Source organism: Podarcis pityusensis (assembly GCF_964106645.2).
Source record: "Podarcis pityusensis genome assembly, chromosome: 8".
NCBI classification, from domain to species: Eukaryota; Metazoa; Chordata; class Lepidosauria; order Squamata; family Lacertidae; genus Podarcis; species Podarcis pityusensis.
This window is the reverse complement of record NC_138033.1, coordinates 86856657-86877872: the sequence shown is the minus strand read 5'-3', so window position 1 is coordinate 86877872 and position 21216 is coordinate 86856657. Positions and strand designations below refer to the sequence as shown.

At 44.3% G+C, this 21216-nt stretch overlaps 1 protein-coding gene across 8 annotated transcripts in view; it reads right to left on the bottom strand.

Moving 5' to 3' along the window:
- Positions 1-18085, bottom strand: part of GPAT2 (glycerol-3-phosphate acyltransferase 2, mitochondrial) — a 72756-nt gene extending 54671 nt beyond the window's left edge. For 2 of the 8 annotated variants that reach the window (XM_081017350.1, XM_081017357.1), the window contains exon 1: positions 13618-13663. In XM_081017350.1, the coding sequence (XP_080873476.1) occupies positions 13618-13644 (27 nt within the window). In that variant the 5' untranslated portion in view covers positions 13645-13663. Of the gene's footprint in view, positions 1-4184; positions 4401-4778; positions 5057-8089; positions 8113-13617; positions 13664-13931; positions 14051-18030 lie in introns of those variants that run through there. The other 6 variants (XM_081017355.1, XM_081017352.1, XM_081017356.1 and 3 more) reach the window with 6 other exon arrangements.
- Between the last annotated feature and the right edge of the window lie 3131 nt (positions 18086-21216).

Sequence of the window (21216 nt, the reverse complement as noted above, 5' to 3'; positions counted from 1 at the left end):
TGAATCAGGTGTATGGTGGGGTAGCATGGTGCTACTTTGCAGACCGCAATTCACCCAGCAGAATTTTTACTTATTTTTTTCTCCAGTGCTGCCTGGTCTGGTAGCGAGGCAGGGGGGAAAATGTGCCTAGACATTTTGTTTTTGTGCCCCCAACCTAGGTCCCAGGAGCCACATGGCTCCTAGCATTCCTGTCCCAATTTCTAACACTGCAACCAGCAGAGGAGGATGCACCACAATGAGGAAAATTGAACCTATTTGCTTCATTTCCAAAATGCGTTCACCACAAATTGAACCTTTCTAGGTACATACGGTAACTTGGATTTTCTTTGTGTCGGATTTTACTGTTTGTTTATGCACAAGAATAGTGTTATGAGCTGGGGGTGTGGGGGTGCTAGATCCTCCTAAAGGTGTTATGATTTAGTAAAGGTTCGAATAATCAAGGTTTGATTAAACTGCCCAACACAAAAACCCGTGGAGTTAGTTGTGCTAACTTGGATCAGCTGAGCTAGATGGATGGCCATTAGCAGGGGACAAAGGCCAGTGATGGCCCAGCAGGGAAACCATCGGAAGGCAAGTCACCAGGCAAGGAGAAATAGGGCCCCTTCTTTGCTGGGTGCTACTAGGCAGGGGCGGAGGCAGAGGCCAGCTTTAGGGTTTGAATGATGTAGGCTGGAGGGACGTCCTTGGAGTCAGTTAGCAGCAAAAAGGAGAAGCAGGGGCAGAACTCCAAATGAGCAGAGATGACAGGCTGAAACAAAGAGACACAGAGGATGGCCTTTTTGTCATCCTTTGAATCCAGTGCTGCCCTTATGGGGGAAGCCAGACTTTCATAGGATGTGAATGCTCAGCAATCCCTCCATCTAGGTACAGGTTGTATATACGTGTAAATAAAATTATACAGCTTAAAAACACCACAGTCTCTGCTGTGCTTTACTCCAAAAAGGAAACACAAATACTGGGTTAGTGCCTGAAACCCACAGAATCTTGCACTGCTTGGAGATTGGGGTGGTATGTACATACATACATACATACATACAACCAGTGCTTTTTTCTTTAAAAAATGTTTAGGAGTACTCTGATTTTGTCTCAAGAAAATCACCATTTTATATCTCAAATCACGAAAAATAAATACAGTAAATGGACAAAAGTACAAAGATTCACAAAATGTTTAGGGGTATGCATACCTCTGCGTCAGCGGCGTCCCCACTGCATACAACCCAGGCAATAAGGTTTATATGCACACTTTATTCCAGCCTTGGAATCACATTGAAAAGTGCTGCCATCTCAACAAGGCTCAGTCTAGGGTTTACCCAAAACCACCTGGCAGGCCAACTTCAATGAGGCCCAGAGATTCCACACTACTATCCTAAGTGGACCATTAACCTCAAGTGCACAGAACAGGAGACCAAAAACCTTTGGTTCAACTTGGGAGACTCATGTACATTTCTCTGGTGTTGTAAAGTGCTCTCACTCCGAAGGGTATATCCAGGCAAGCCTTCATAAGCTAGAGCCATGGCTCAGCTAGAGGCTTGGTCAAAAATAGCTGAAAGCTCTCTTCTGTGTTCCTGGGTTCATACAAGATAGACAACATGGTCATGAGATTAAATCAAGCAGACTCAGGCACAAGAATCAGCTGAACAAAAAAAATCTTAGGATTCCAAGGGGGAAATGACCCAACAGAGGTGTAAAGGAAGATAGTGAAACAGAGTTCTTGCAAGTGTCAATCAGAACACAGTCCATAAGACCAGAAAATTAGAGAAAGGCCTTGACCATACTGGAAAATCCACCAAGCATACATATTATCTTCACAGCAAGCCACCTCTCCCACCCACGCCACGTCAGGAGCTGTTTGGCCACTCAGGTGAAGTCCTGGGCATCGCACCACCCCCATGTCACAGCCCAGTCAACATTGTATGGAAGAGAAGCCACTACATGAAAAATGTTGGGGCCTCTTCAAATTAGCAAGAGGGGTTGGCAGGTGTAGTCTGCAACATGTCATTGGTGCAATTATAGTGCGTTAGTGGTGGATTCATACTGAACTGTCCACACATCATTCTAGCTTACTAGTTCTTCTGCGATGCTTCCCCAATGTTACTGTTATTACTGTCAGGAGTATAGTACAACAAAAATGGGACCAAGCTCCCCAGAACATTTGCAGTACAAGGTGTTACAGGATTTCAGCAGGAAGTTATTGGACAGTCACCAATTAGAAGCAAAGCAGTACGTCCACTCCAGAACTTTGCAGGTGCGAACAGTATTGAAAGCTGGGATCACATATAAGCTGCCCAATACCATCATGACCTTAAAACACCACAAATGCATAATAAAAAGGAGGTCTGGAGGGGCCTTAAAAGCTTTTATCCATTTTTGTATATCTTACCTCCAATACCAGTTCCACAACATAGATCTCTGACCTGAGCCTTTTTAAGATTAAAAAAAGAGAACCCATGGTCTACTAATCAGTTTTTTAATGTACAAAGCAACAGTGGATAGTCAGGATCCCAATACAATTAAGGCATTGATTCTGTGCAAGGACCCTAGCAACCCACAGGCCCTGGGTGACCCACCAGAAATTGGCTAGTGAGCTGTTGGTAGGCCACTTTTATTCCAGCTTTGGGGAAGAAAAATGTTACCATTCCACCCACCCACATACCCCTTTATATTAATCTGCCTACCCCTGTTTTACATTTGCTGTGTAAATCTGTAAGAGAGCAGAGGCCACAGTATTATTTGTTAGAAGGAGAAAAGTGGGGGTAGCCCTACTATTCACAATAGCTGCGGGCAACTACTTGCACAGTGCCACCTACACACCATTAGCGTTTCCCAAACACACACCCACAAAGCAAGCAAGCAATGGAATATATTGGTGCAATCCCCTGTATTTACCACCCAGAGGCAACAGAAGCCAGAGTTAAGTCAAAAGAAGAGGGCAAGGCCTCTGAACTGTTCTCATGGCAGCCTCAGCAAGAAGAAAACTCCTCTCACAACTTGAGGCATTTCAAAGTGCAAGGCTTAACTCCTTGCCAGAGAAATCAATTGTTCTACAGCTGTATCCAGCACAAAGGGTGGGGGGGGGGAGAAAGAGAGAAGAAAGCGAGGGGGGGGGAACCATCAGCCAAAGCCCTCCGGGGAGAAGAATTTATTCTCTTTGTAATACAGCTCCAATATCATTACAATTGACTTTTCCCTCCCACACCCTCCTCCGGCTCAAAGAGACAAGCCAGTCCCTTAAAAGGAAACAGCAGCTCAAACCAAGCGCCCTTGAATATACTATACTCAGGGGCACATGTAGACGCCCACCCGCCCACCTGCCAGCACACACAGGCACCCAAAACCAGCAATACTCTGAGTACCCAAATGAATGTCACCCTGCAAATGTTCACACATGTTCGTGCACCATGGATTACTCTACACAACTGACACCCAAGTGAATGCACAGCCTGCCATTCAATGGAAGTTGTGTCCGCAGTGGTCCATTTGCAGTGGATGCTGTGCTAACTGAGTGAGATGTACATGCGTGTGAACCAGGCCCCTGAAATTGCGCTAACAGCAGACCAGGCTGTAGCTGGGAGAGCCACCGCCTGGGAACAGGGCCAAATTCCCACTAAGGCCACATTCACACCATACATTAAAGCACTGTCATGGCTTCCCCCAAAGGATCCTGGGAGATGTAGTTTGTTAAGGGTGCTAAGAGTTGTTATGAGACTCCTTATTCCCCTCACAGAGCTACAATTCCCAGATTTCCCTGTGAAGTATCAAAGTATCTCAGGGGGCATTTATGGAAGATTGCTGCTCCTCCATGCACGCACCAGCCACATGATGTACCGTATTTTTCCGTGTATAACACGCCCCCATGTATAAGACAACCCCTATTTTATGGAAGCACAACAAAAATGGGGGGGGGGCATTGCCCAGAGTTGTTGAGCTTTTTTGGGGGGGGGGGCACCAACGCCAATTCCATCAAAATGGCAGCCCTTATTTTTTCCCTTTAAACCAGATTTCCCCTTTCCAAAGAAATTCTCCTAAATCAACCCCCCCCCAAGCCTCTTGCCAAGAACATATTTGTGATTATCTCAATGGCTCATTTGCAATTAAGACCCTCAGGACTGTTGCCGCCTTAATTGATTTCAAATCCTTCTTATAACCAAAGCCTCAAGCGTCTCATTTTAAAACAGTACTCTTACATAGGGCAAAGTGGATGAAAAAACTCAAAGCTGTTCCTTTGCCCCTTCCCTTTCTCTCACAGCAGCGCCATAAGCCACTTCCATGATTCTGCGATTCTCCTTCAGAAAGTGCTGAGGAAAAACACAGCTGCCATGTTTCTTAGTTCAGGAAGTCCTGGCACCCGGGAGATCTGTCTCCCTCCACACTTAAAGGGGTGCCACCCCCAGGGCCCCATTTCCAGACATCCAGCCTACTCTCTCACACTAGCTGGAGATGCCCTGGCAAGGGCGGGCACTGCAGCCACAACGCACAGTTCACACCAAAATGAGAGCAAGCCTGAATCCTTATCTATTTGTTTGGGGTGGCGCGTTCAGATCCTGTGCGGATGGGCCCCTATCTATGGTGCATGCATCCACACTGACTCAAAATGACTGTACGTATCATTTTCCTGTGCTTTGCTGGCATTGTTCCCCACTTGGGGAACATTCTGTCATGAAAAGCAGGCAACCAAATTGTAATAAAATAAAAACATGTTTAGGGCAGCGGCAGTGTTTTATGTGGCCAGTGAGTTCAACGCATGATGGCCTCAAGTGAAGCCTTCTAGAGAAACTCACACATATACAAGATTTCTAGCAGGATCAAACTCATCAATTTCTCTACCGTTTCTATAGTGATGGCACTCCTCTCCCTTCAGGGCCTCCACAGGCCTCCTGAGGTCCTGCTTCGTCTCTGCTCTGAGCCTCTAGTCCATCCACGGGGCCTGAATTTTGGGATAATTCAACCCCCTGCAATGCAGGAACCACAGCTCAAGAATCCCTGACAGATGACCATCCAACCTTTGAAAAATGTCCCATGAAATAAGAGTCGACAAACTTCTCTCTCTCCCTCTGTGTGTGTGAGAGAGAGAGAGAGAGAGAGAGAGGACAGGTGTCACAACTATGTGAGGAGAAATGCAACATGGCTAGGCAGATTAGAAAGGACACCCTTGCCTCTGACACAGGAGTGCCTTAATTTAACCAAAATATGATGCAAGGCTCTCATCTCTGGACACTTACCTGGGATTAAGTTTCAGTTCCCTTAATGGGATTTACTAATGAGTAAACATACGCAGGACTGTGCTGCATTTCACCAAGCAAAAAAAAAATCAATTTAAATCACATTTGCCATTTTGAAATCTGTTTGTTTCCTGAGGAACCATGTACACTACCTGGTTGCTCTAACAATTAAAACAGGCTGATCTCCAACTAAATAAGAGTGTTGATGCATCCAACGTGAATAATGCAAAACTTTTAGTCACACAGATCACATGTACTGCATAACCATAACAACAACAACATAGTTGTTCATTTGGATCCCTCCATACACACACAAGGATACCAAGCAAGTTTCCTTACTTCAGAGCTTTCTGTGTGTTGAAACACATTAGTAAGTGTGTAGATGTGTCACTCCTCCGGGGGCTGGAAAGGGGTTAGTTTAATCTTTGGTTTGCTAGTAAAACTGAATTACTGTGTCGCAAAATGATGCATGTCTAAAAAGTGTGTCATTAACATGAAAAGTTTGGAAAGCTATGCCTGCTTGCTAGGCATCCAGCATTTTCTATAGGCGAAGGACTGTAGTTAGGAATCAAAAACAGTGTTTCTCAATGATGGGAAGTCTTAGAAATGTGCTTTAACATGTTCTAAAACTGTTTAATCCATTTTAAAGTAGGTTCTTTTAAAAGCATTGTTCCATATAATTGATCTTTAGCAAAACAATCAAGAGTTGTTTAGAGCTAAAACTGAGATTTGTGGATCAGTGGATTTGTAACTGGCTGACTGACCGAACCCAAAGGGTGCTCATCAATGGTTCCTCTTCATCCTGGAGAAGAGTGACTAGTGGGGTGCCACAGGGTTCTGTCTTGGGCCTGGTCTTATTCAACATCTTTATCAACGACTTGGATGATGGACTCAAGGGCATCCTGATCAAATTTGCAGATGACACCAAACTGGGAGGGGTGGCTAACACCCCAGAGGACAGGATCACACTTCAAAACGACCTTGACAGATTAGAGAACTGGGCCAAAACAAACAAGATGAATTTTAACAGGGAGAAATGTAAAGTAGTGCACTTGGGCAAAAAAAATGAGAGGCACAAATAAAAGATGGGGGACACCTGGCTTGAGAGCAGTACATGTGAAAAGGATCTAGGAGTCTTGGTTGACCACAAACTTGACATGAGCCAACAGTGTGACGCGGCAGCTAAAAAAGCCAATGCAATTCTGGGCTGCATCAATAGGAGTATAGCATCTAGATCAAGGGAAGTAATAGTGCCACTGTATTCTGCTCTGGTCAGACCTCACCTGGAGTACTGTGTCCAGTTCTGGGCACCACAGTTCAAGAAGGACACTGACAAACTGGAACGTGTCCAGAGGAGGGCAACCAAATGGAGGGCAACCAAAATGGTCAAAGGCCTGGAAACAATGCCTTATGAGGAACGGCTAAGGGAGCTGGGCATGTTTAGCCTGGAGAAGAGGAGGTTAAGGGGTGATATGATAGCCATGTTCAAATATATAAAAGGATGTCACATAGAGGAGGGAGAAAGGTTGTTTTCTGCTGCTCCAGAGAAGCGGACACGGAGCAATGGATCCAAACTACAAGAAAGAAGATTCCACCTAAACATTAGGAAGAACTTCCTGACAGTAAGAGCTGTTCGACAGTGGAATTTGCTGCCAAGGAGTGTGGTGGAGTCTCCTTCTTTGGAGGTCTTTAAGCAGAGGCTTGACAACCATATGTCAGGAGTGCTCTGATGGTGTTTCCTGCTTGGCAGGGGGTTGGACTCGATGGCCCTTGTGGTCTCTTCCAACTCTATGATTCTATGATTCTATGATTCTATGAATTTCTTTATTTCTTTAAAACATACTTCCAGCTACAATCACAGCACTTGAAAAATAAATATTTCAGCATTCACACTAAAATTTTGCCACATTGCAGTATAAGTTAATGTGCATCCATGTCCAGAAAACGTGCTACCTATTTGCATAAACCTGCAACAGCAGCATTCCTTATCTCCCCTTTTTTGCTCGCATAAAGCTAAAATCCTATCTGCAGTGTTTTCTTTCTCCCACTCAGGTCTCTATATTCAGTCACAGAAGAACAGGCTGCAGGTATTTTACACAACAGCTTCTGAAGAGGAGAAACTCAAATCATCAGAAACCTACATTTCATTAGCAGCATATACAGAGAGGACCACAACTATTCTTAACTCTCCCGGCTACTAGTTCAAATCGCAGGGTACAGAATTTGGAGCACGTCTTGGAAAATTTTCCTGTTTCCATATTCACAGGCTACCTATTATATCTTCCATATCTGAATTTACTGCATTACCATTCCTCTGAGCAGCAACTACAAAAACTAGTTGGGAATAGTCAAAGAATAAAATAATGAGGAATTCTCTACCTATCCACATGCTAAGCAAAGTTACCGTATTTTTCACTCTATAACACGCACCAGACCATAACACGCACGTAGTTTTTAGAGGAGGAAAACAAGAAAAAAAATATTCTAAACGAAATAGTGGATATATGATTTTTGTGGTTCATGCTGTGGCCACAGACATGTGATCTGACAGTGAGTTTGGAGTAGCCCAATGCAAAAATCCTGAGGATCCATGCTTTGTAACCACGGAGGAGGGAAGGAAGGGGAACCATGGATCCTCTGCTCACGACTGCAGCAGATCCCCCCCGCCACCCGCAGGCATTCACTCCGTAACACGCACAGACATTTCCCCTTACTTTCTAGGAGGAAAAAAGTGAGAGTTATGGTGCAAAAAATACGGTATTTACTGCTGCTATTAAGATATTTATGTATCTCCTGTTATGCAGACATTTCAAGGCACTGTGCAGAGGTATAATAAAATAAAATAAAAAATATGTTGTGAGATTACTCACTGCTTTCCTCTCAGTTTTGTTTTAGGACCAATGTGCTCTCAGGGCCCCCAAACCCCCTTTTCAGTCACTGAGGACTTCTGGTGAGCCCTTCATTCTTCCAGAAAAAAAGTCCAGGACTCTTCTACATCAACAGAAGTCTAGTGTATTCTGCCTGGGTCAGACCACACCTGGAATACCTTGTCCAATTCTGGGCACACAATTTAAGAAGGATGTTGACAAGCTGGAAGGTGTGCAGAGGGCAACTAAGAAGATCAAGGGTCTGGAAACTAAGCCTTGCGAGCAGCACTTGAAGGAGCTGGGGATGTTTAGCCTAGAAAATAGGAGACTGAGAGGAGATACAATAGACATCTTCAAATATCTTAAGGGCTGTCACATGGAAGAGGGAGCATGCTTGTTTTCTCCTGCTCTGGAGGGGAGGACTCGAGGCAATGGCTTCATGTTACAAGAAAGCAGATTCCAACTAAATATTCAGAAAAACTTTATGACAGTAAGAGCTGTTTGGTAGTAGAGGTTGGATGGCCATCTGTCATGGATGCTTTAGCTGGGATTCCTGCATTGCAGGGGGTTGGACTAGATGACCCTTGGTCCCTTCCAACTCTAAGATTCTATGATTCCCATCCTGGAGGACCTACCCTTATCAACTAATCTGTTCATCTGTCCCTTTTTAGTTACAGAACCCCTCAAAATCCTGTCCCTTTATTCAGGGAGCCAACTTCAATCTGCTTATCAGATAAGTCAATTCCCCACTTTTCCTGCAGTCAGTCCTGCTTTCAGTAATGGTTTGTGAATCTAATATGCTACAGAGTCCTACCATCTTTAGTCTTCAAGGTCAGCTGCTCTCACTTGTACGTTGAGTTTTGCTTTGCATCCCCCCACATGCCGGAGGAAGAGCAGAGCACACACACACACCCCAGCTGGCATTTCCTTGCATATAAGAATATAATTAAAATCAGGTTCAATCAAGCAGGCAGGAAGTTCTACAGTGGCTAGCATTAAAAGGCTGCAAATGCCGAGGTGAGCACAAAAGTTTTTAGCTTGTGCCAAAATTGCATCAAAGTTATTTCTGGGGGAGGCCATTCCAGAGTATGAAGGCCACCACAGAAAATGCTGTACTCCTGGCTGCTGCAAGATATATTATCTACAGGCACTAGTGACACAACCAGGCGTGCCCCCAATTATGATCTCAGTCACTGTGCAAGTCTGTACAGGAAAAGTCATTCTCGGGTAACCTGGTTGCAAATGGCTAGGACCTTAAACCTGGGCTGGTAACCAAAGGTATTGCATGTCTGCAGGTATAGGTACACTACTTAGTAACACCGCCACACAATTCTGCACTAGCTGCAGCTTCCAAACCACAGTTACAGTAGGCAAACATACAGCATGTAACAGTAATTGAGTTTTAATTTTTCCAAGGTATGGGTCACCTGTCCACTCTTTTAGTGGTATCTGTTACTAACGGCTGCATGAAGCAAGTTGTAGCTCGCTAAATTGGAAGTCCCAATAAATCTGGATTTGTTTGTTTCATTTTTACTTAATGTGAATTGCAGTTAAGCATGGTACAAAGCACTAGAAACTGAAAGATGTTCGAAGGCAAATTTTAATATGGGAAAATTCTTCAGTAGTTGTTTTTTAAAGCAATTTCTTTAAAAGTCCATCAATTTGTATCCTCTATCAAAATGCAACTAACTATTCTTCTGGCATAAGGTGGGAGACAAGCAGAAAACACACTCTGGGAGATCCGATTTACTAAGCGCCATAAGTGCCTATCTCAGCATAACAGTATTCTCCCAAGCCGTTGTCAAATACAGTATTTTCTCAAACCTGCTGCATGTTCAGATAGTCTCTAGAGTCTAGAGTCAGGTCCATGCACATCAGATGCAGCTTCCTTGCCCACTGACCACTCCAAAATCTTTTCCTAACCAAAGGGGGATGATTGTGTAGAACAGCCGTAATACATTCTAAGCTGATCACCTGCATACCAGATGTTCCTGTGCTCATTGATGTAACAAAGAGACATGTCCTGAAAAAAACTGGATTACTGTTTCCAGAAATTAAACTTTTTAAATGAAAGAGACAATCCAAGCCAGGTTCTATGAATTCTGGGGGAGAAGTCACTACAATCCTTTTCACTGTGAAGCAGGAATCAAGATTTGAAAGTGTGTTTCTGAAGAGAAAGAAAATAATCAGACTAAATGCCATCATTTGTTTTATATCTTGTTATATATTGTTTTGTTGTAATTCTGGATATTTTTATCATGTCCCTGTTATTTATTATTCGTAGCCTTGTCTTTTTTGAAAAAATACAAATTGCTATTTTTTAAAAAATGCAAGTATCAGTGTGGTATAGCAGAAAAGATCTAGATAAGAATGGGAGGTTCAGGTTCTGAGTTGAAATCTTCAGTCACCCATCAAGGAAATGAGATAGCCTTGGCTGTTACTAGCCCACTTCAGAAGGATGTGGGGATCATAACATGGGATTAGCACATCCTCCCCATGTACATCAGCTAATCTTTTACAGATAAAAGGTCACAGACAGATGTACGGTAATAAACTCAGTCAAGCTTCAGAATTTGCTGTCCCAGGACTGTTAAAATGAGAAAGCAAGTCCTGCCTTCCCCCCAAAAAGACTTCCAATGTCTTTTAGACAGTGTTGCTAAATTACCAATTCAAAATTCTAATCTCAGAGCCTCAACAATTACCAGCTCAGAAGGGTAGTCTCTGCCTACAAACTCTTCTTTTTTCCTAACACTAACACTACACTAACACTAACACAATCAATCAATCAATCAATCAATCAATCAATAGCTTCCATGTGCCTATGATACTGTTGGTTTTTGGTATTTGGAGTAAATACCAAATTTGGGGTAAGAATAAAAGGAGAATTCCCTGGATGCCTGGATCCAGTTGTGGGGCAAGTACTCTTTGGGGAGAAAGCCCCAGCAGAGATTTAAAGTTACAAAACATGCAGCAAAGTAAAGCTTTTAAAGATTCAAAGTTCTTTAAAATATCCCCTTTAAATTATTTCCAAAGTTCCCCACTTCCCACAGCATAGAAAGGGACTCCTCCAGTAGACAAACCACAAGCTCAGGTCCAGACATAACATTATGTTAAAGCACAATGGCAGTGCACACTGCGACAGGAACACTGTGGCCACAATCTCTGTCTGGGAAGATGAAAATGTGCTTGTTTGTGTTAAGTCCTGCTTTGACTTAGCATTATGTGCAAATCAGGTCAGATCTACACAGCAGGACGATGCATCATTCTGAGTGAAGTCACCTTGTGTAGGACCTTCTTTCTTTCTTGAAGCCCTGTTTGCCGAGAGACTCAAATGAAAAGCTCTTTGTTCTTCGCAAGTACCAACATGAATTTTGACCTCTTATGCTTTCCCTCACAAAGCTGTGATCATGGCTAAGCATTCTTATGCTATTATCTCCTTCTACTGTAGAAATTGGACAGGGAAAACATTTCTCTTCTTACTCAGCTGAAAACTGAAGAGTTCATAAGCCCACTTCACTTGTTCCCTTCCCCTCCACCCACCCTGTACACAGTGAACTTCTGGAGGAAGACAAAGAGATAGCTTTGGGGGCCACTACATTTAATAGACTGTAAGGGGAGCCTCTGCAAAGCAATGGAAGGCCCACCCCAGACTTCACCAACCTAGTAGCCTCCAGATGTTGTGGGATTGCAGCTCTCATCAAACCCAGCAGCAGAGTACCCAGATGGCACCGGGCTGGCAAAGGCTGCCCACCCCATACAAAACTGAATGCATGCAGACTCTCCTTTCAGACAAGAAACCAAAGGTAAAGCATTAGTGGCAAGACCAAAGGCACAACCCCACTTAGACATGCATGCATGCATGCATGCATGCGCTATATGCTTGGAAGGAACAACACAGAAGTCATCAATTTCTCTCTTTGAAGGTGAAAAAGAAGTCAAAGCTAAAAACTATGAGAGATCCTGCTGCCTGGGAACTCAACAGCTATTTCGAATCACTGAGAGTTTATATTGTATTAATTGTCATGATGGATTTGTTTGTTTATTGCTCCATATGCTACTGTGATTTTGATATTATTATAGTGATTGCAATGTTTGTTATTTTTTAATACTATTGTTCTTACCGTGAGCTGCTTTGAGATCAACATTTGTTGTTGGAAAAGCAGAATACAAATATTAAATCACATTCAAGTTAACAGAGACATTCCAAAATCCTCAACTCTTTCATATGCTCTTTGCCATTTCTATTGTTACTTTAACTCTATTCTATCACTGCCTCAAAAATTTAAATGTCTAAAGAGCTGAAATTAAACATGCCCCTCCTTCTACCCTTGCAGAGGGTGGGGGCAGGGAAGCACCATCATCTCCTCCTGAACCGATTTTTTGTCTCTTAAGGGGCAACACAAAGAATGCCATGCAGACAGCAAGGAGGGGCTTCTCATTACCATCCCACTGATCTTCCTTGTTAAGGATTCCAGTTTTGTCCAATGCCTCACCTACTCCAGTAGCTGCTTCAAAAATCTATATTGTTTGGAATATTTAAGACTCTGGGGCTTCAAAACTTCCTTTCAGAGGCCTCTTCCTTTGAATAGAGAGCAGGCTGTTCCTGCTCAAAAGAGGTCTTGTCTACCCATTAAAATAAAAAATGTCAAGGGGACCAACCATATAAACCAATGGGTTTTTATGGCAATATGGAAAAATATTTGGTATCATCTGCAACCAACCCCTTCCAGGCCTCAAACCAGAAAACAGTGAACCAGACAAAGGTAAGCACATTTTAAGGCCCATCAATTTAAATAGCAAAGGATTGTGCTTATTAATAAGCTTGTCCTTACTTTCATCACATCAAAAGTAAAAAAGCAGCCATGTTAGCCCCAAGGGGGGGACCCCAAAAACTAAGTTAGAACAATATATTCATTCGGAAAACAAAAATATCACAAAACTGTGTTTGCAGTTCTCCAGAATTCTTCATCAGGCCAGCTGGTAAATAAAGCAGCAGGTGCGAAATAAAATTTTGGCATATGGCAACATCTGGAGTCTGCATCTAGACAGTCTTAAAATGGAATGTGAGAGAAAGCCGCAAACATTCCAACATCTCATCTTCAGATGTTTATACTTTTTGTATGTTTTGGAAAATAATGAATTTAGCCACTCAACGGCAAGAGTCTAAACTGGAGGAAAAGGATATTTACCACCTGAAGATGGGACTTCTTCCTCTCTCTCTCTCTCTCTCTCTCTCTCTAGCAACATTCCCTCCAGCTGCCAGGTAAAGTTACCCAATTTGGCTTTTTTATATATCTAGTACAGCACCTAAAATTATTTTCAGCCATTGTTAATGCTAAGACTGCCTTGTTTCTCTTTACTTTTCAAGGGCTCTGAGTTTTGCCCAGGGATGGAGACAGACTAGAGTAACAGCCAGTTTTTTTATTATTATTATTTCCAGAGGTTTTTTGTTATTTCCGAAGATGAGGAATCAGCCATCGTTGTGTTTCTTATTCCCAGCAGGCCTGCACAGAACCTAAAAGGAGCCTCACCTCAATATCTGCTGCCTCCTCCCACATTCCCTTTTAAGAACAAAAGTTCCTTTCCTCCACCTTCGCCAGCTAGTCAAGTGCTTTGCAATTGGGGGTCCGTGTAACTCTCCGGGGGGCGGGGGGGGCTGGCACCTGATAATCCGGACGCAAAAGCTGAGTTGAGCTTTGTGGCTGTTGAGCTTTTTTTGGCAAAATCTCCAAACATCAACTACAAATTTAAAAACTTCCTGGCTCCCGCGTGGACCTCAAAGGTGAAGGCAGCTTTTCCGCCCCTGTGAAGTCAAGGGGCCAATGACGCCGCGCGCAAGAATTACCCTTCGCTTTCTGCTTGCAAAAGGCGGGCGCGCTTCGGGCCGCGCGACTCCCGGCCACTTGGCGCCCGCTCTCGTGCGATCCGCGCCCGAAGGAAGACCAGAGACCCCCCGCCCCTGGGAGGATCCTCAGCAGCCCCGAGGGGTCGGAGGCAGCCCCACGCCGCACGCCCAGCGCAGGGCTCGGCTTCCGGATAGGATAGGATAGGAAGGAGAGCGGGGGCTGAGCCGCCACCTTGGAGGTGGAAGGCCTGCTTTACTTCCAAGTAAGCGTGCGTAGAATTGGGCTGGACGCCTGTGCTCGCCTACTTAGGAGTAAATCTCACTGAGCTGAGTAGACGTTACCGCTGATGAAAAACGCGCGTAGGATGAGGTTGCCGCCTTTCGATCGCTTAGCCCCACGGCGGTGGAATCGACTGCATTCAGTGGGTGAAATGCTCGACTGGGGCTTTGGCTTCCTTCCGAGTAAGCGTGCACACGATCAGGCCGTATTCCAGTGCACGCTCCCGGGGGACTAGATTTCTGGTGAAAGCTGCGCACATCTGCAGCCTGCACCTCCTTCCTTGGAATAAGCCCCGCAGGACTCGGTGGGTCTGACCTCGGAGCCAACACTTCTAAGAGGGGCTTTTTCTGGGGGAACTCACAGGAACTCAGTTCCCGTGCCTCTCAGGTGGGTTCCTGCACCTCGCCATTCTATAGAATGAGATTGCCCACCTCTGACAGTGGCTGGATGGGCACGGCCAGGACTTTTGATGGGGGGGGTCAGGACTTTTGTTAGGGGGGCAGAACCGACGTGCTCCCCTGCCCCCCCCGGCTACGCCCATGTGGGTGTTGCAGCTCTCAAGGGATGATCATGTAGTAGGGTGATAATGAAGGGGGGTGGGCGATCTCCTGCTGACCCTACACCCAATTTCCAACATGTTCCAAAGGTCCAGAGGGAAGATGTAGCACAGGATGGGAGTTGCAAGTAGGCGGCCTGGGCGCAGGTAGATGGGCCAAAGATATGCAAGGCCAGTGTCCTGTCCAGTCCTGCATCCTTTCCATCTCGCTTTACTGGCCGAGGGAGCCAGCGTACAGCTTCCGGGTCATGTGGCTAGCATGACTAAGCCGCTTCTGGCGAACCAGAGCAGCGCACGGAAACGCCATTTACCTTCCCGCTGGAGCGATACCTATTTATCTACTTGCACTTTGACGTGCTTTCGAACTGCTAGGTTGGCAGGAGCAGGGACCAAGCAATGGGAGCTCACCCCCTCACGGAGATTCGAACCGCTAATCTTCTGATCGGCAAGTCCTAGGCTCTGTGGTTTAACCCACAGCGCCACCCGCGTCCTTCCCCCCGCCCATACACTCAAACAAATCTCACTGCAGTCTGCCCCCTCCCAAGTTCTCTCACTGCCAAGGAAAAATAATAAGTGAATAGAAAGAGAGCCTCCCCAAGTAACGCGGACACAAAAACCTCACACACTAAGTAAAAGAATATAAATTTACCACCCCTTCTCTCCCCCCCCCCTTTTCTAATGCAACCTTACACTGTGTACAACATTAATGTCTCACATTGAATGTAGCTGATCTGTAGAAAAGGGTCTTCAACCTGAAAATAGAGACAATGCATGTGCTTTTGTAACCCAAGAACATCTTTAATAAAATTATTATATTTTAAACGGAGAGGGTGGGGACAAAACCAGACTGAGTTGGCTCTGCCTGCCACTGGCTCTCCGGCGCCACCTAATGTTGGGCTCCCTGCCTTCCTACCGGCCACTGGTGGGAGCCCCCAAGACTCCCCCCTCCCTCCTCTTCATTTCTGCACTCATTACCCTTCTGCACAGGGCTTAAGAGTAGTCTCTTAAGGTGTTTTCTTTACATTTATAATGGGACATATTTTCACCAATCGCCTGAGCATCTTTTTAAAAAAAGACAAAATCAAAGTTATGAATAATGTTCATGCACTGTTAATAAGGTGGGATGAACTAAAGTTTTTTACACCACACCACAGTCATAAGATGAAATAACTGGCCTCTGGCAAAAAGTTAACTTTAGTTAACTTTTTGCCAGAAGCCAGTTATTTCATCTTATGGCTGGAAGCTTTTGAAATCATTATGCTTATGAATATGCATGAAAGATTTTGCAAGACTGTGTGCATAGTAGTTTTTTAATGTATCTAGAACAAAGCACTAGGCAATCTCTATTTCATTCATGCCAAAAATAAGCCTATGAGGTCACTGTAATTTGAACATTACAAATAGGGAACTTAAAGGCTGTCTTGCCTGAGGCCGTCCAGTGACTTCCTGGCTGGAATGTGTGTGTTTTTGTTCAAGTCTGACACTATTGACAGAATTATCCTGCTGCACACTTGCCTTATTTGAACTGAGACTGTACCAGGTGAGAGATTCTCAGCATAGTGATGGCTTTTATGGACAGCACAGCCCATTTAAGGCCAAAGGCCATTGCTTTGCACTCAGAAAGTCCTAGGTTCAATCCTGACATCTCTTGGTAGAGCTGTGAAAGAACCCTGCCTGAAACCCTGGGACCTTCTGCCAATGCAGAGCTAGTGAACCAATGGTCTGGCTCATGAAGCAGCTTCCTATGTTCCTAACATCTATTAAGCATCATCAATGTATTTTAGCATTCACCAGTATAAAGGCACAGAGAGAGAAAGAGCCCTATAAAATTATGATGGCACCCCTGTATGTAAATAACACAGGCATTCTAGCATTGGAACACCAATACCACATACAATGTGATTTAAGTATATCTATAGTGGCAGATTCAATCCGCAAGTGTAATTCAAAATGTAATTCATTAGTTTCTGTGTTTTAGTTTGGCCATCTTAAAAGTCAGGTACAGAGCATTGTGAGAGGCTGAAATGTTCTCCCCATTTTAACAAATCTATATTGCCCCTTCTGATGCCCACTTGTTCAGTTGCTTAGAGATGGGCCTGTTTGTCCTATGTGGAATACAATGGGTGTTGTTGCAGATGATGCCATCAATATTTTCTTTGTGTGTGCATTTTTATCCTTTTCCTTTCCCCACCTTCCCCATTTTAAGATGGCCAAATCAAGTGCAAGGGAGGATAGCAGAGGTCCTGCATCTTTTAACAAACAGAAGAAGAAATTTCAGCATGTGCTTCTTGCCACACAGGAATGTGGAAAGCAAACCTTCCTCTGATCACCTCCACAATGTAACTATTTAATAAGGAGTAAGGAACCCCTCCTGTCCTCCTTTTGCATCTGGAGCGAGTCTCTCCCCTCCCACGAGGATGAACCATGAAAGATCAGGTATTTTACCTACCAGCTGAATAGTGATGCACCAACCAACCTAACATGGTAGATACAGAGGGGAAAGACCATGGCTCAGTGGCAAAACACCCGCTTTGTAGGCAGACGGTCCCAGGTTCCATTCCCAGTAACTCCAGGTAGGGCTGCTGCCAGTCAGTGTATACAAGACTGAGTTAAGTCGACCCATGTTTGACTTTGTCCCTGCTTCCTATGTCCCTGCTTTTCATAAGTCACTTCCCACTGGCTCATCTTAATGGGGAGAAGAGTCATTTCTTTTTCTGATTTTTAAGGTCCTGTTTGGCTTACTTTGTTTCTTCCCACTATCCTTTTGCTTCTTTATTTCATCCTCTTTTCCCTTGCCTTTTTAATTACTGCTGATTACCCCTTCCCTGGAGACCACCAATCCACAGTAGCCTGGGAAAAACTGTCTTAAATGCCAGAGAACAACTCACAGAGATTGCTTGCAAACCCACAAATTAACATATGCATCTAATACCATATCTTACTTTCACTATCAACTTTGTTCACAATCAATTTCATTTCAGGTATCTGCTAAGTCTCTTGCAAATATTAATTGAGGCTGCTAGTAATTATTATTTCCAATGCTTCAGCCTTTAGAGGTCCCACTTAAATCATCAGCCACACTTGTCCTAAAGCTTAAATTAATTCTCTGCCCCAAGGAAATTATATTAAGCCAATTTAATAATATTTCTAAAGAACTACAAGGCAGCACGTTCACTTCTAGAGTTTTGATAAGTTTCACTTTCAGTAAGGATTTCTGAAATATCAAGAGTCAACCATAATGAGATGTTCAATTTTCTGTTTACCTTTTAGAATTGCAGACAGCGGGGGAGTTTTGAAAATGCAGGTTCCATCATTGAGCTATATGGAGAAAATGAGGGGTAGAAATGCAGTAAATAAAAACCAAAGGAAATATGCCAGGGTATTAACAAAAGAAACTGGTTTGACCATTTTCTTTTTGATGCTTCTCATCTGCAGGCTCTAATCTTAACACCTGTAAAACCATAGGCCTGGGAGGTCTTCTTGACACCCAGCTCAAGTAATATGATAAAGTATCATATTATTCTTTATTCCGCAAGATATAAAAAGCATTGTTTAGAACAGGGGCAAGGGACCCATGGCCCTCCAGACACAGCAGGGCTCCATCAGCCCCAGCCTGGCCAGTAGTCAGGGATGACTGGAATTGGGAGCCCAACAGGACTAGGAGTTCCCCAGCCATGGTTTAGGACATCCACCTCTGGCCATGTTTCTCAAACTGGGGTCTCCACCTGCTGTTGGACTACAACTCCCATCATTCCTGACCACTAGTCCTGCTAGCTAGGGATGATGGGAGTTGTAGTCTAACAACAGCTGGGGACCCAAATTGGAGAAACGCTGGTTAATGTATTGCATGCTGATGAATTCCTAGATATTCAGCCCACAGGCTCACCCAAGGGGACAGGATAGGTTGCAACAGACAAAGCTGTATTGGGGCATTTCTAGCTGCCAAGGTCCATGCCTATAAAGCCAACATAGTGCCTTCCGGACTCCAACTCCCATCATCTCCAAGCCAACACAGCCAATGGTCAGGGGTGATGGGGGTTGTAGTCCAGCAGCATCAGGAGGGCTTTACTACAGATCACAGCAGTTTATCCAATGGGAGGCATAGACCCTTCTGCCTCTGCTAGCTGTCTGTGCCATAAGGGCAGCTTAGGCAATTGCCACCAGAAGCCCCACGACCACCACCTCAAAGTTCTGCAGCACATTACAATATAGATACTTACTGTTGAGTTCAATGGGATTTATAAGTGACACTAGGTTGTTCTACTAAGCACATTTGCTTGGGAGCTAATTCCAGGGCAATCAATAGCTCCTGCTTTCAAGCAAAGGCATTTCGGATCAGGGTGTTAGCATCACAGTTCCATTTCCTTTTGAAGTCAACAGAAAAGTTATTGACTTTAGCAAATGCTAGATCAAGCTCTGTACCAGATTGGCTCGCTGGCCCTGCAAGCAAGCATTTTAAGGATAAAAGCAGTTGTTAGAACTCTTGGAATAAACAACAAGTTTGTGCAGTGACCCTTTTAAAGATCTTCAACAACATTTTATCAATTGGTTTGGTCCACAAAGTTTTTAAAAAGTGGGTGAATGCAGTTCTTTTAATCGAAAAACAGCAAAACCAGCACAAACCAGGAATATTTGGAAATTACTGACAGAGCAACCAATCTTGAAACTGTCACAAACGTGTCCTGAAATGCAACAGCTAACCCACCTCCCCTTTCTGCAACAAGGCCTTATAAAGACACAGGCAGCATTTTCCATGCCAATTTCTAAGGAACAAATCTATTATGGCCAAGTCAAAGGATGCTTGAAAACAGGATGTTGAAAGTGCTGATGCAGTTGCCTGCACAGCAAACAGCAGTTCTGGACTGGTGCTGGCATCAAATCCTCTGAATAACTGACAGGAGAAGATTTCTTCATTCTCGGATGCAGTGAAATGGTGGGGAAATGTGAGTGTGAAGGGGGAATTATATACTTCTGTAGGTTTGAAATGCAGGAGAAACTGCAATGGTCTGGAGTAGAAGTAGGTAAGTGGGCACTCTGGGGCCCATCTCAACCCCCAGAACAGTCTCAGGAACACACACACACACATTTGCACACCTATTGCTGATCTCAGCCACTTATCCCCAACCCAAGACGCAAAGAAAGACTTCTTTTGACACCCTGTTCTCCAAGTAATCAGTACAGCCTCAGACAAATCTCCCCTTCTGCACCCATGCAAAGGGGAGTTTAAACTGTGTTCAAATCCCAGTTGCTATTCACACTGAAGAGGAGGAGTATAAAGACCCTTTTGCTTAAGCCTCTGCTTGTAATAATTGGTGGGTTGAGGGAAAACTCTGGGAAGAGGTCTTCCAACAACTCTCTTAGCAGCAGCCTCAACCAGGGGCATCATGTTCCATTTCACTGCCCGAGGCAAAACAGGAAGGTGCCAGCCCACCACCCAAATGCCCACTGCTGGCCTTGTGTGGTTGTTGCAGTGATGCGCACAAAGCAACAATGGATTCCAGTAGGATCTTCCCAAGTTCTTACAAGCTCTTGCAGATCATATATATGCAGACCCTCTGAGTGTCCCTATTTTCCAGGGTTCCTGATTTGATCCCGGAATGTCCCCCTTTTCCTTAGGATGTCCCTATTTTCATTAGAGAAATGTTGGAGGGTATGAAGTTATCCGACCCCCAAGTCATCTGAAGGCGATCCTGCATAGGGAAGTTTTTTTAAAAAAAATGTTTAATGTTTTATTATGTTTTTACTTTATTATGTTTTTTTTTTTTATTTAGGTATCACACACACGAACCACAATTCTTATGAGGCATTGGGACATTACACTTGAAATACAAACCTTCCAGTTTCAGGTACTTTTAACTTGAAGTAGGCTTTTTTGGTAACATAATGCCAATTGCTATTTTAAACATTATTAGAGGGTGCAATAATGAGCATGCCTAAGACAACGTGCGCAAGCTTGCCTGCAAGCCACATCCTGTGTACCAGCTCTGCTTTTAATGGAACTAGGCACATCCTCTGCTTCGTTTCTTTAAATATTTTGAAATAGATTCCATAAATGAATTATGAATTCCCAGTTAAGAATCTACAACTAAGCTTTGAATTCCCAGTTAGAGTCCAAACATTTGAGGCAATATGTGTCAATTAGGCTTTTTCTGATGTGTGGTCCAGGTAAAAGGTAAAGGGACCCCTGACCATTAGGTCCAGTCGTGACCGACTCTGGGGTTGCGGCGCTCATCTCACTTTATTGGCCGAGGGAGCCGGCGTACAGCTTCCGGGTCATGGTGGCCAGCATGACTAAGACGCTTCTGGCGAACCAGAGCAGCGCACGTAACACCGTTTACCTTCTCGCTAGAGCAGTACCTATTTATCTACTTGCACTTTGACGTGCTTTCGAACTGCTAGGTTGGCAGGAGCAGGGACTGACCAATGGGAGCTCACCCCGTCACGGGGAT